General features: G+C 49.6%; 1 protein-coding gene across 3 annotated transcripts in view; it reads left to right on the top strand.

Moving 5' to 3' along the window:
- The first annotated feature begins 1,382 nt into the window (after nt 1-1,382).
- CFAP100 (cilia and flagella associated protein 100) overlaps nt 1,383-14,238 on the top strand; it is a 47,318-nt gene continuing 34,462 nt past the window's right edge. For 2 of the 3 annotated variants that reach the window (XM_082266647.1, XM_082266645.1), the window contains exons 1-4: nt 1,383-1,478; nt 4,252-4,388; nt 9,673-9,762; nt 9,851-9,951. In XM_082266647.1, the coding sequence (XP_082122773.1) occupies nt 4,328-4,388; nt 9,673-9,762; nt 9,851-9,951 (252 nt within the window). In that variant the 5' untranslated portion in view covers nt 1,383-1,478; nt 4,252-4,327. The remainder of the gene's footprint in view (nt 1,479-4,251; nt 4,389-9,672; nt 9,763-9,850; nt 9,952-14,238) is intronic. The other variant, XM_082266646.1, reaches the window with a different exon arrangement.

The following is a 14,238-nucleotide window of genomic DNA, read 5'->3' as shown; positions in this document are numbered from 1 at the left end:
GGGGCTCTGATTTGTAATGGGGAGGGGGGCTCTGAGTTGTAATGGGGAGGGAGGCTCTGATGTGTAATGGGGGGGCTCTGATGTGTAATGGAGGGGCTCTGATGTGTAAGGGGGGGCTCTGATGTGTAATGGGGAGGGGGCTCTGATGTGTAATGGGGAGGGGGGCTCTGATGTGTAATAGGGGGAAGGGGGCTCTGAGATGTGTAATGGGGAGGGGGGCTCTGATTTGTAATGGGGAGGGGGGCTCTGATGAGTAATGGGGGGGGGGCTCTGATGGGTAATGGGGGGGCTCTGATGTGTAATAGGGGGGGCTCTGATGTGTAATGAATGGGGAGGGGGGCTCTGATTTGTAATGGGGAGGGGGCTCTGATGGGTAATGGGGGGGCTCTGATGTGTAATGGGGGGGCTCTGATGTGTAATGGGAAGGGGGGCCTGATGTGTAATGGGGAGGGGGGCTCTGATGGGTAATGGGGGGGCTCTGATGGGTAATGGGGGGGCTCTGATGTGTAATAGGGGGGGCTCTGATGTGTAATGGAGGGGCTCTGATGTGTAACAGGGGGGGCTCTGATGTGTAATAGGGGGGCTCTGATGTGTAAGGGGGGGCTCTGATGTGTAATGGGGAGGGGGGCTCTGATGTGTAATAGGGGGAGGGGGCTCTGAGATGTGTAATGGGGAGGGGGGCTCTGATTTGTAATGGGGAGGGGGGCTCTGATGAGTAATGGGGGGGCTCTGATGGGTAATGGGGGGGGCTCTGATGTGTAATAGGGGGGGCTCTGATGTGTAATGAATGGGGAGGGGGGCTCTGATTTGTAATGGGGAGGGGGGCTCTGATGGGTAATGGGGGGGGCTCTGATGGGTAATGGGGGGGCTCTGATGTGTAATGGGGGGGCTCTGATGTGTAATGGGAAGGGGGGGCCTGATGTGTAATGGGGAGGGGGGCTCTGATGGGTAATGGGGGGGCTCTGATTTGGAATGGGGAGGGGGGGCTCTGATGTGTAATAGGGAGGGGGGGCTCTGATGTGGAATGGGAAGGGGGGGCTCTGAACATAAAGAGGGAGGCCCTAAAATAAAAGGGGGGATTCTGATGTGAAGTCATTTCTTGCAGCCTGTTTATTCATTCATTCATAAAACATTTTTTTTTCGCCTGCAACAATTTGTAAAATATACAATGCTCCCCCCCACTGGAAAAAAAGAAGGGATGTCAGTGTGAGGATTGTACATAGAAGGTGACCACACTGCTCTGTCCAACAGCCATTCTGTTATTCTTGTAGTCACTGCTCCCTCTGCTGGACACTATGTAGAGCTACAACAGGAAGAGGAGAAGATTCCCTGCTGTTCTGTTGCCATGGAGAGAGGAGCTCAGGTCTCCATGGAGATGTAAACAATCTACAATCACACCACGTGGTAAGCATTGTGTGGCCTCTATGGAGGTTTATCAATATTTTACACACAGGGGAAGGTGAGCGGCTGATCAGGAGGTGAGTGATCTGTGTGTGGATTTAGGGGGGGATTTTTCAGATGGTAACTCGGGGCTCATTCACATTTTGTGCATGTTGTTTCTCTCCACGCCGGTCACGGCCAGGACATATAGAAAACAATTGTCTTCGATGCTCCCTGTTAACGCCACAATGCGGCCGGGTTACGGAGCGTCACATGAAATGCAGACATGCTAAATTCTTCTACAACACGCTGAGCTCACATGAAGTCACCATTTCTGCACCTCATAGGAATGCATGACTTTGACATTTCAATAAAGTTTAAAAAAAATGGTAAATTACGTCTGGTGCTGTAATAACTTAAGGCACCTCCCCCCACAATGGAGGTCGCCTGCCTGGGGGCGGGTTCAACATGGAACGCGGTGCAGGAAAGGCGCGTTGTGTGCGTGTTTACCGTACTGCATGTGAACGCACTGTCCTTGTGAGACGCAAGCAATGGCAATGTCAATGGCACCCCAAACGCATCGTGCTTGCGCCCACCAAATCGCATGAAAAAACAATACTATGCGGTTTGGTGCGGTCCAGTTTCTGTGGTGTAAAAAAATTAGATAAAAATAAATCATTTCAGAACTTTTTCTACCTTTAATGTGACCTATAAACTGTACATCTCAGTTGAACAACAAACTGAAATCTTTTAGGTGGAGGGAAGTAAAAATAATATGGTTGCATAAGTGTGCACACCCTCAAACTAATACTTTGTTGAAGCAACTTTTGATTTTATTACAGCACTCAGTCTTTTTGGCAGTGGCGGCTGGTGCATGATAATTTGGGGGGGGGCGGCAAAACCAACACCCCCCCCCCTCCCGTGGGCCGGCAGTCAAGTCCGCAACTCCCCCCCCCTCTCCCCCCAAATTATTAGCATCCTTATCTCCTCCTTCCCCGAGTGGCTGTGAGTCCCCTCTGGCTGTGTGTCTCCTCCCTCTTCCTGGCCAATGGCCAGTAAAATCGCTTCTTTTTTCAGCCAATCGGGAAAGGGAAAGGGGGGGGGGAGCTGGTAACTAGTTTTGACAGGTGCTCACTCTCACTTCCACCGCCGCGCCCCGAGTGGAAGTTCTCCTGTCCCCCTTTCACCCTGCAATCTTCTGGGACATGTCAGAGGTCCCAGAAGATTGCTGGCCAATCAAGACACGCAGCGCGACTCGTGCATGCGCAGTGCGCAACCGGCTGTGAATCTGCAAACTGCCGGGTGCCCACACTAGTGATGCCGGCACCACCGAGAGGCCTATACCATCCGATCCTTTTCGTGGGGGTTCTCCCCACTTAATATAAATGCACGTATATTAACCACTTGCCGACCGCCCACAGTATATTTACTGCGGCAGTCATCCTCTCCTGGGCAAACCAACGTAGTACTACGTTGCTCGCCCAGGAACCTGTAGGGGGCGAGTGCGCGCGCCGCCAGAGGCGCGCTCCCGCCCCCGCTCGTTCCCTGACATCCCCGCGCGTGTGACCGGCAGCTCTGATGTCCGCCGGCCACCTGCGATCTCCCGCTGGAGAGGGAGAAAGGCAGGCGGTTGATGTAAACACAGCCGTCTGTCATTCTCCCTTAGATCATGACAGAGGCTATCTGATCCTGCTATCTAGGATGGTATGTCTCTGTTATGATCTAACAAGCCACGCCCCCGACAGTTAGAATCACGCCCCTAGGGTCACATTTAACCCACTGATCACCAATAAAGTTAACCCCTTCCCTGCCAGTGTCATTTTGACAGTAACACTGCATATGTATAGCATTGATTATTGCAGTAATGTCACTGGTTCCCCCCAAAAAGTGTCAAAAATATCAGTCAAGGGTCCGATCTGTCCGCCGCAATGTCGCAGTCCCGTAAAAAAAAAATCGCAGATCGCCGCCATTACTAGTTAAAAAAAAAAACAATAAAAATGACATAAATCTTTCCTGTAGTTAGTAAACGCAATAACTTTTGCGCAAACCAATCAAAATACTGTATTTTCTGGCGTATAAGACTACTTTTGAACCTCAAAAAAATCCCCCAAAAATGGGGGGTCGTCTTATACGCCGAGTATAATATCTCCAAGGTAACCTAAGTATAAGTATTACTGGTAGATCATGTAATAGGGGGGTCGTCTTATACGCCGGAAAATACGGTACGTTTATTGTGATTTTCTTTACCAAAAATATGTAGCAGAAAACAAATTGGCCTAAAATGTTAAAAAATTTTGATTTTTAAATTTTTTTGGGGCATTTCATATAAAAAAATGTGAAAAATATTGTTATTTTTTCAAAATTGTGGCTCTTTTTTTGTTTATAGCGCAGAAAAATAAAAATCGCACAGGTGATCAAATACCACCAAAAGAAAGCTCTGTTTGTGGGGAAAAAAGGACGTCAAATTTGTTTAGGTACAGCGTCGCACGACCGCGTAATTGTCCGTTAAATTCACGCAGTGCCGAATCGCAAAATAGGCCCTGGTCTTTGAGCAGCCAAATACTCCGGGGCTTAAGTGGTTAAATGTGATCTGGATGAAATAATTATCAGCATGCTGGGATTGTGTGCATGGACACAACTTTATACATGGACACCGCCAGCATTGCCAGCAGCCCAAGGCACACAGTCACATGATCTGTCTGGAGTAATGCGATATCCGGTTGCTGCGGGTCACTGCACTTTATATATCAGCTTTGCTGTTTGCAGCACTTCTTTGCATACACAAGGATATCTCGATCGATGTGTCACCATTGTTATAATTGGAGATAATACCCCAGGTCACATGATTTCTAATGTTTTGTGGTTTTCCAGGAACTCCCCTTCTGTGATTGGATCAAAGCACCAAATTCCTGAACATCTCCTGCTGACCCCCCCACCAAGATCCACAATGTCCTCTCTTACCCTGGAGCGATCCGTTGTGTCACGAGAGAGCACGGCGTCTGGATCCAGTAAGTGTTCTTCTTGTTTCCTGATCCTTTTTTTCAAGGGTACCTTGACATCTATGCACCTAAAGCCCCGTACACGCGTACCGATTGTCGGCCGTAAATATTCGGCCGACGACCGATCGGCCGATTGTAGGCTTGTTAGTCTGATGCTTCCGACAGCCGACAGCGCATTTTCGGCCGAACAGAATCTGTCGTGCAGGCATTAAAATTTTTGTTGGCCAACATCAGAAAGGCCGATTGTTCGCCAGTCAGTACAGAATTCGGCCGACAGACAGCCGATTTGCAAGACTGGGCATGCTCAGAAAAGAAAAAACACACGGAAAGTTAACCATCACATGACATCACTTCTGCAGTCGGCTGTTGTTGGCCGACAAAATTCATGTGCAGTCTTTTGCAGTTTTCAGCCGACAGGACAGCAATGGACAAAAGACGGCCGATCGTTCGGCCAACGATCGGTACGTGTGTACAGGGCTTAAAACTGAAGTCTAGTCTGCTATTTTCCCTTTCCAGGTCCCCCCCCTCCCCCTCATCAACATAATAGAAGCTTTTCTTTTGATTATTCACAATATTTTTATTCAAGTTACATCATCACTGGGTCTCAGTGCTTCTCTATGCAATACAGACTTCATGGTGGTGGTGGGGGGCGCAGGGTTCTGTACCCCCTTTTCTACTTAACTGACCAGATCAATATCCCAGGAGTTTAATTGACTTGATGCTACACTCTGATTAACCACTTGCCGACCGCCGCACAACTATATAGTGCGGCGGTCAGCTCCTACTGGGCAAAGTGACGTATCGGTACGTTGCTCGCCCACGAGCCTGTAGGGGGCGCGCGCGCGCCGCTGGCAGCCCTCCCACCCCCGCTCGTTCACTAACATCCCCACGTGTGACCAGCGGCTCCGATGTCCACCGGCCAGGAGAGGGAGAAAGGCAGACGGCTGATGTAAACAAAGCCGCCTGTCATTCTCCCTTAGATCATCACAGAGGCTATGTGATCCTGCTATGTAGGATCGTATGTCTCTGTTATGATCTAGCAAGCCACGCCCCCTGACAGTTAAAAGCACGCCCCTAGGGACACATTTAACCCCTTGATCACCAATTAAGTTAACCCCTTTCCTGCCAGTGTAATTTTTACAGTAACAGTGCATATGTATAGCACTGATTACTGTAGTAATGTTACTGGTACCCCCAAAAGTGTCAAAAATGTCAGTTAGGGGTCCGATCTGTCTGCCGCAATGCCGCAGTCCCGCAAAAAAAATCGCAGATCACTGCCATTATTAGTTACAAAAAAAAAAACAATAAAAATGACATAAATCTTTCCCGTAGATGGTAAACGCAATAACTTTTGCGCAAACCAATCAAAATACGCTTATTGCGATTTTTTTTTTTACCAAAAATATGTAGCAGAAAACAAATTGGCCTAAAATGTTAAAAAATTTAGATTTTTACATTTTTTTTGAGAATTTCATATAACATTTTTTTTTAAAAATATTGTTATTTTTTCAAAATTGTCGCTCTTTTTTTGTTTATAGCGCAAAAAATAAAAATCGCACAGGTGATCAAATACCATCAAAAGAAAGCTCTGTTTGTGGGAAAAAAAAGAACGTCAATTTCATTTGGGTACAGCGTCGCACGACCGCGCAATTGTCCGTTACAATCACGCAGTGCCGAATCGCAAAATAGGGCCTGGTCTTTGAGCAGCCAAATCGTCCGGGGCTTAAGTGGTTAAACAGTGTAACAAGGGTTCCTTTTTTTGACCAGTGTATATATATATATATTAAATAAAATCAGCACAACTATAGGTGTCTCTTTATAACAATTCTTTTTTTTTTCTCAATAAAAGTTTATTGGACAATGTATAAAATATAACATAGAAAAATGTATAAACATTAATGAGTAAACAATGTTTCAAGGAACAAGAAGAACATCATATACAGTCATATTCACAGTCAATTCAAATACAGGTACAGATTTACAGACGTATATGAGATAAGGGTGTGAAGGGAACCGAGCCATCACTTCTCAAATAGGATAATTGATCGAATTATTAAACACGTCGCTTCATAAAGAAGAGATGATTTTATAACTGTATATATATAATTCAGAGGTTAACAATAGTATAGTCTGTAAGTTTAATCAAAGAGTCTACAAAAAAAAGAAAAACACAGGCACTGTAATAGAAAATGGTATTGGACTTATAAATTTGACATATTTTAGTTGTTATAAGAAGGCATCAAGATAACGAGATATATTGAAGTTGAGGGAAGAAAAAAAGGTAAAGAGTAGAGCTAGAATAGAAGAGATAGGAATAGGATGTTAAAAATAAAAAGGTGGGAGAGGGGGAGGGGGAGGAGGAGGGGGAGGATATAGTGGGATGAGTTGCTAGAACAATTCTTAAGTGGGGTACACACTAGTAGAAAATCTGCTGAAAATTCCCGTCCGAGGTAAAATCGTACGATTTTCGGCTAGTGTGTACACAACTTTCAGCAGCCGATGCCGACATTTTCAACGAAAAAAAAACGGAGGGACAAACACCAAAATTTTTATCGTTCGTTCCCAGACGACCAATTTTCATTTAATGTGTATGCAGTACGTCTGCGAAAAATCGAATACGAAAGACCGCGCATGATCTGAAGTTGCTGACGACCCGGAAGTCTAGGAACAAATGTCCCAAAAAAAAAAAAAAAAAATCGGATGAGAAATTTTGTGAACATTTATGCACTGTCAACTAAAAATGGTTATGAACGCTGAGCATAAGAGCGAAAAATCAGAGGACGTTTCGTCCGATTTCCGTCAAGTGTGTATGGGTCTTTACCTATGTGAAAGTAGCAACTATAACCACATATGCTAATCACTGCATATCCACCAATTGACATATATAATAAGGCTTCTTTCACACGGTCCGCCTCCGTAGGCGGATCCGTGCTGCTCAGCGGAGGGATCGATACACAGATGACAGGTGACAGCTCCGTCTCCGCTCTGTGTGCGGAGAGGGAGATGTCAGAGCCCCATGCATCTCTATGGGGGGATATGGGGGACCACCTGTCCGCTCTCATCCAATCGGATTCCCTGGACGGATGAAAAATAGGGTTTCTATCCGTCCGGATTTCACGGGCAGGATCGGATGCGGATGGCAGCGGGTGTCAGCGGACATGTCTCCGCTGACATCCGCTGCCCCATAGGGATGCATTGAGGATCCGATCAGATCCACCTAAAAAACTGACAGGGGGATCGGATCGGATTGTTTGTGTGAAAGGACCCGAAGGCCCCTTTCACACATATGGTCCGTTCAGCTCACCGGCTTTTCCTCCTCCTTCTTTATTCTCTTTAGATGATCAGCAACCCGCTGTCTGAAAGCTGGGGTCGATTCGCCTTTTTTTAAGGCCATAGCCGAGGTCTTCAGGTAAAGATGTGGTTTGGGATTGCAGGTCAGATCCCTCAGGGGGACCGTCAGCTGGGTCATCTCCAGATTCTCCCATCCTCACCTGGCCCCCTGGTGTCTGGAGAGGGAGAGCTGCAGCCAGGGCTGCCGCTAGAAATCCTGGGGCCCCATACAGCCTACCTGACAGGGCCCCCCCCCCATTCCCCCGAAAATATCAAAATTATATTATCACCCCCTCCCCCAATCCATCTTCCTAGCAGAAATCCCTCCCAATCACCCCTCACAGCACAACCCCCCAAATCCCTCCACAAATTCACAACCCCTTCCCCGTACAGAGTGCAGGGGTCAGGAATGCATTACGTACAGAGTGCAGGGGTCAGGAATGCATTACGTACAGAGTGCAGGGGTCAGGAATACGTTTAGGAGAATGCTAGATACAGAATGCAGGGTTCTGGAGTGCAATATGCACAGGGTTCAGGAGAGTGCTAGATAGGGAGTAGTGCCTTACTAAGCTGACCAAGATTTCCCATAGATGCAAATGTTAGACAGGGAGCAGTGCCATAACAGGTTGACCAAGATTCTCCATTGAGGCCAATGTTAAAAATCGGGAGTAGTGTTATACCAAGGTGACCAAGATTCTCCATTGAGGCCAATGTTCAAAATCGGGAGTAGTGCTATACCAAGGTGACCAAGATTCTCTATTGAGGACATTGTTAAAAATCGGGAGTAGTTCTATACCAAGGTGACCAAGATTCTCCATTGAGGCCAATGTTAAAAATTGGGAGTAGTGCTATACCAAGGTGACCAAGATTCTCTATTGAGGACAATGTTAAAAATCGGGAGTAGTGTTATACCAAGGTGACCAAGATTCTCCATTGAGGCCAATGTTCAAAATCGGGAGTAGTGCTATACCAAGGTGACCAAGATTCTCTATTGAGGACATTGTTAAAAATCGGGAGTAGTTCTATACCAAGGTGACCAAGATTCTCCATTGAGGCCAATGTTACAAATTGGGAGTAGTGCTATACCAAGGTGACCAAGATTCTCCATTGAGGCCAATGTTAAAAATCGGGAGTAGTGCTATACCAAGGTGACCAAGATTTCCCATTGAGGCCAATGTTAAAAATCGGGAGTAGTGCCATACCAAGCTGTACATAGTAGCGAATGTACATAAATGCCTCTGTACTGCACCTCTTCTCAGCTGCTACAACCTCTGCAACACACACACCTCTCCTCTGCCCTTATCTTCCCCAAAGGTCCCCCATCTTTCACATGATTACCTTTCTAAAATACCTTTCTGTTGCTGGCTTCCATATCTTCCTTCTCCTTCTTCCCTATGCAGGTGTTGCTTGACACAGGGGGCGGGTCTGAGTAACAGTCCCGCCCATTACCGAAATCACAGCATGAATTTGACAGGTGCAGTCTCTCATGGTGACTGCACAGTGCACACCCAGCTGGTTTGTTAGCCAATCCCTGGCTGTTCTAAATGTTCCCACTGTTACAGGTCCTTCTGAGCTAGAAGGTAACATTTATCACCAAAATTATGCCGGACAAAAGCCTCTGTACAGCGGGACAGCGGGACAGTCCTGCCCAGGTTGGGAGGTATGCTGTCATCCTACCGATCTTCCTGCTGTCCGGGCCCCCCTATGTGCCGGGCCCCATACAGGAGTTCTGGCTGTACTCCCCTGATGGCGGCCCTGACTGCAGCACACACAACCACTCTGGTGCAGAGACTGATGTGACTGGCTCAGTGTTCTCTGTACAGCACTGCAGAATATGTCAGAGCTATATAAATGTATAATATTAATTGTGTATGACTGTGAGTGTAAGCTCTTCTGGTGTAAATGGCTCATTGTACATATGTCAGTGAAATATATAACATGAAGACATTATCTCCTCGAACAGGAGGCGCTCGTTCAACATCTCACCGCTCTGCTCCAAGGTCCTTAGTGAGCTCCGCTAAGTCTGGCACCGACACAAAGTCTGTGGTTTCAGGTAGTCGGGGCTGTGGCTGTGTCGGAGTGGGATTTTGTGTCACCAACTGGGTGTCTAGTTTTTAGAACTGTCCCATTTCTCTCTCCAGCTCAGGCCAAAAAAAAGAAGAGTGAACCAAACCCCTTCAAGATCTCCCCAGATGCCGACTTCTTCCTCATCCGGGACCAGGAGCGGGAGAAGACGCAACTGGTGAGTACTGAATACACAGACATGTCCACTGATACATTGAAAGACCAATATCCCTGTTATTGACTTAGGGTTCATGCCCGGGGATTTAAAGTATAACAAAGGGCAAAACGTTTTTTCTCTTACGTCCTCCGACAGTCGCCGCCTCTTCATATTCGTCACATATGGGGTATTAGACTTTGCTCCGAAGGAGTAGCTAGGCAACAGAATATGTTAACATTAAAGCTTTTAACATATCCCACCCTCAAGGGGTGGTCCCCTCAGTCAATACCCTCCTACTTCCTGCAACCATATCTCAGTTTCAATGTCTAGCTTGTCAGGAGTGGCTGGCTCTCTCTGTGCTGGGGCTTTGTGCCCCAGACTCTTTCTTCTTTTTTGATTTTTTGTTTGAGTTTTCTCTCTACCTTTACTTAGCTGTTCTTTTTGTCAGCATTAGTTAGTTCTTCTGATGAAGAGGATCATGCGGACTGGGTCTCGGGCTGATCCCCCTGGTCGCAGGTCGTGGGTCAGTGGCTTCCCAGCCTGCCATCGAGCGTTCAGCCAGGTAACGCTCCTGGCACAGTGAACGACCCATCCCTGTTCGGTGCAGGGATGATTGGTGAGGTGGCTACCTCACTGGACTCTGTGCGGTTTCTTAACCCCCATTCTGTGCGTCTTGTCTGCGACTCTCCCTGCCTCATGTGCAGCGGCTTGTTCGCCTGTGCGGGTCCCCCACGCCATTGTGAGGTAAGTGTATCTATGTGGGGACCTGTCTGTCTGGGGGGGGTGTCAGTCTGGGACTGTGTAACCTGCCTCTGTTCACACTGTTTGTCTCCCTATCTCTCGGCTGCATGCTGTGGGCTGCAAGGGGGGGGGGGGGGGAGCTGTGTGACACTGTGTGTGTCAGCCTTGTCAGTGTGAGAAGCTGTGTGCTGTGGGGCATGTTTTGTGGCATGTTTGGGCACTATACAGCGATCGCTGCGGCGATCTAACATGTTTTTTTATACATGGATGACGTGTGCATTACAGTGCTGTGGAGCGGCGGTTTCGGCGCCATTTTGCCTACACTCGCTCCGGCCGCATGTTTTACATGCATGGCGGCCATTTTCTTGTAGCCTCCCATAGGCTTTCATAGAGCGCCCTGGCAGCAGCACTTCCTCTTCTCCAGGAACACCGATCGAGGCAGCAGCAGCGGCGAGGGTCTCCTCAGGTTATATCCTTCCTATCCATTGCCTGTGTCAGTTTTATTGTCCCTGTGGGGGTCTCATTGTGCTTGTGTGTGGTGCGGTGGGCTGCGCTCGCCGCGCTTGTTAAAGGGGCAGTTCACCCTTTATTATCCGGCATTGTTATAGGGGCAATGGATTCTCAGGAGGGCAAATTTCCTACAGCCTTGGTGGAAAGCCAGGGGACCGCTGTTTCCCCCCCAGGGGGGGATTTAGCCACTATTGTGGCTGGCCTTGCTGCTCAGGTGCAGATGCTGGTGGCTGCTCAATCTGCTAAAAGACCCAGAGTTTCTCTTTCCTCTGATTCTGAGGGTGAAGGTGATGGGGCTGTTATGGCGGGGGCCTCCTTATCGGGGTCCCGCTCCTCCCTGGATCTAGTGGGGTCCGAGGTGGAGGCTGAAGTTGAAGGGGTTGATAATTCTCCCCCTGGCTCGCCTGAAGAGCTTGCAATCATGGATGATTTGATTGCTTCCATAAAGCAAACGCTGCGTTTGCAGGATGAAGTGTGTCCCCCCGCTGCCTTGGCGGCTTATGGGACGCAGAGAAAACGCAGGACGCCGCAGGTCTTTCCCTGCAATGATGATTTTCAGTGCGCTGTTAAGGAACAATGGCGCAATCTGCGCAAACCTTTTGCTGTACCAAGTAGGTTCAAGCTGCGTTATCCTTTCTCGCCTTCCACTGATGAAAGGTGGTGTGTGCCACCTCCAGTGGATCACGCGATTGCGGTTTTCAACAAATCCACTGCGATTCCTGCAGAGGATTCCCCTGTGTTCCGTGATGCCACGGATAGGAGATTGGAGTCTCTTGCACGTCATACTTATTCTGTTACGGGTTCTATGCTTAAGGCTCTGTTTGCCTCTCTCATGGCGGCCCAGGCGGTGGCAAGTTGGACGCAGATGCTTAGGCGCGTCCTGGTGGCCGATTCGGCCTCGCCGGCGACCCTGGATATGGTGGATCAAATCCACCAGGGTGTCATGTATCTGTGTGATGCGGACTTGGACCTAGTCCCGTTGGCTGCACGTGTGCACAGCGTGGCGGTGTTGTCTCGCCGCCTGGTTTGGTTGCAATGTTGGTCGGTGGACCAGTCTTCACGTAAGACCTTAGCCAATCTGCCTTATGATGGGTCTCGCCTTTTTGGGGAGTCCTTGGATGTGTTGATTAAGGGGATCACCGGAGGTAAGAGCACTCTCTTGCCCCATTTACCCAAGGCTAAGGGGGCTTCTGGGAAGAAGCATGCTAATTTTCGGCCCCCTCAGGGGTCCTTTCGTGCCTTCCGGTCGCACTACAAGGGCAAACCGTTCAAAGGTCAAGGCTCTCAGAAGAAGCCCTGGTCTGGAAAACAGAAGTCCGGTCAATCCGGATCCGCGGCCCATAACAGTGCGGCCTGAAGGGGCGCCCTCACCCAGTTTTGGGGTGGGGGGACGCTTGCTCGGTTTTCTTCAGCCCTGGTTGGCCCGCGTGCGGGACAGATGGGTTCAGGAGATCGTTCGATCTGGTTACAAGATCGAGTTTCTCTCTCGGCCGGAGAGCAGATTTTTTCCCTCAAATCTTCAACTGTCTCCAGAGCGTTTACGGGACCTGCACCTGGCGGTGTGGGACCTGAGGGCTCAGGGAGTGGTAGTTCCGGTGCCTCATCGGGACAGATTTCGGGGGTTTTATTCCAATCTGTTCACCGTGCCCAGAAAGGAGGGCAAGGTTCGTCCAATTCTGGACTTGAAGGCTCTGAACCGCTCTGTGCGGGTTCGCAAGTTCCGCATGGAATCCCTGCGGTCGGTGGTGGCTGCCCTGGTTCCGGGGGAATTCATGGCCTCCATCGATTTGAAGGATGCGTATCTTCACATCCCCATTTTCGAGGGTCACCAGAGGTACCTTCGATTTGCCATTGCGGAGGATCACTACCAGTTCGTGGCGTTGCCTTTTGGTCTCGCCTCGGCTCCGCGGGTCTTCACCAAGGTGCTTGCACCGGTTCTGGCATTATTGAGGGCCCAGGGCATTTCTGTCCTGGGGTATCTGGACGACATTCTGGTTCGGTCTGCGACCAGCCAGGGTCTGGAGAAGGACCTGTCTGTCACGATGCAAACTCTGCAGGAGTTTGGTTGGACGATAAATTTTCCAAAGTCGACACTGAGTCCGTCGGTTCGTCTTCCCTACCTGGGAATGATTCTGGACTCGGTGCAGGCGAAGGTCTTCCTGCCGGAAGACAAACTCAGAACTCTTCAGGAGGAAGTCAGGTCCCTCAGGGACGTTCCGCACTCGTCTCTGCGGACGTGCATGAGATGTCTGGGATTGATGGTCTCGGCCTTCGAGGCGGTTCCCTTCGCCCAGTTTCACACGCGGGGTCTCCAAGCGGAGATCCTGTCCATGTGGGACGGGCGACCTCAATCTCTGGATCTTCAAATCTCGTTGAGTCATCGCACCAGAAGAGACCTTCTGTGGTGGCTCCAGTCCCCGATGGTGTCCGGGGGCAAGTCGTTTCGTCCTATCTCGTGGACGGTAATCACCACGGATGCCAGCCTGTCGGGCTGGGGTGGTGTTTTGGGCGTTCTGTCCGCCCAGGGGACTTGGTCGGAGGGGGAGTCCTCCCTTCCGATCAACATTCTGGAATTGCGTGCGATAAATCTCTGTCTTCATCGCTGGACGGACCGGCTGCAGGGCTGCCCGGTTCGGGTGCAGACGGACAATGCCACGGCGGTGGCCTACATCAACCACCAAGGGGGCACCAGGAGTGCCCGAGCGGCTCGAGAAGTGGCCGACATTCTGTCTTGGGCCGAGACTCATGTCCCGGCGATAACGGCGGTTCACATTCCGGGGGTGGAGAACTGGCAGGCGGACTATCTGAGTCGCCAGACCCTGGATCAGGGGGAATGGTCTCTCCACCCGGCTGTCTTCCAGACGTTGTGCGCGAAGTGGGGTCTTCCAGATGTGGACCTGTTCGCGTCTCGTCTCAACAACAAGGTGAGAAGGTTCGTGGCAAGGACGCGCGACCCTCGGGCAGACGCGTCGGACGCGTTAGTGGCCCCGTGGCATCAGTACAGGCTGATGTACGCGTTTCCACCGATTCAGTTGCTGTCCAGGTTCCTTCGCAGGT

Source organism: Pelophylax lessonae, assembly GCF_965119305.1.
Source record: "Pelophylax lessonae genome assembly, chromosome: 8".
In the NCBI taxonomy this organism is placed as follows: domain Eukaryota; kingdom Metazoa; phylum Chordata; class Amphibia; order Anura; family Ranidae; genus Pelophylax; species Pelophylax lessonae.
The sequence above is the reverse complement of the archived record's forward strand: the minus strand, read 5'-3'. Positions and strand labels throughout refer to the sequence as shown.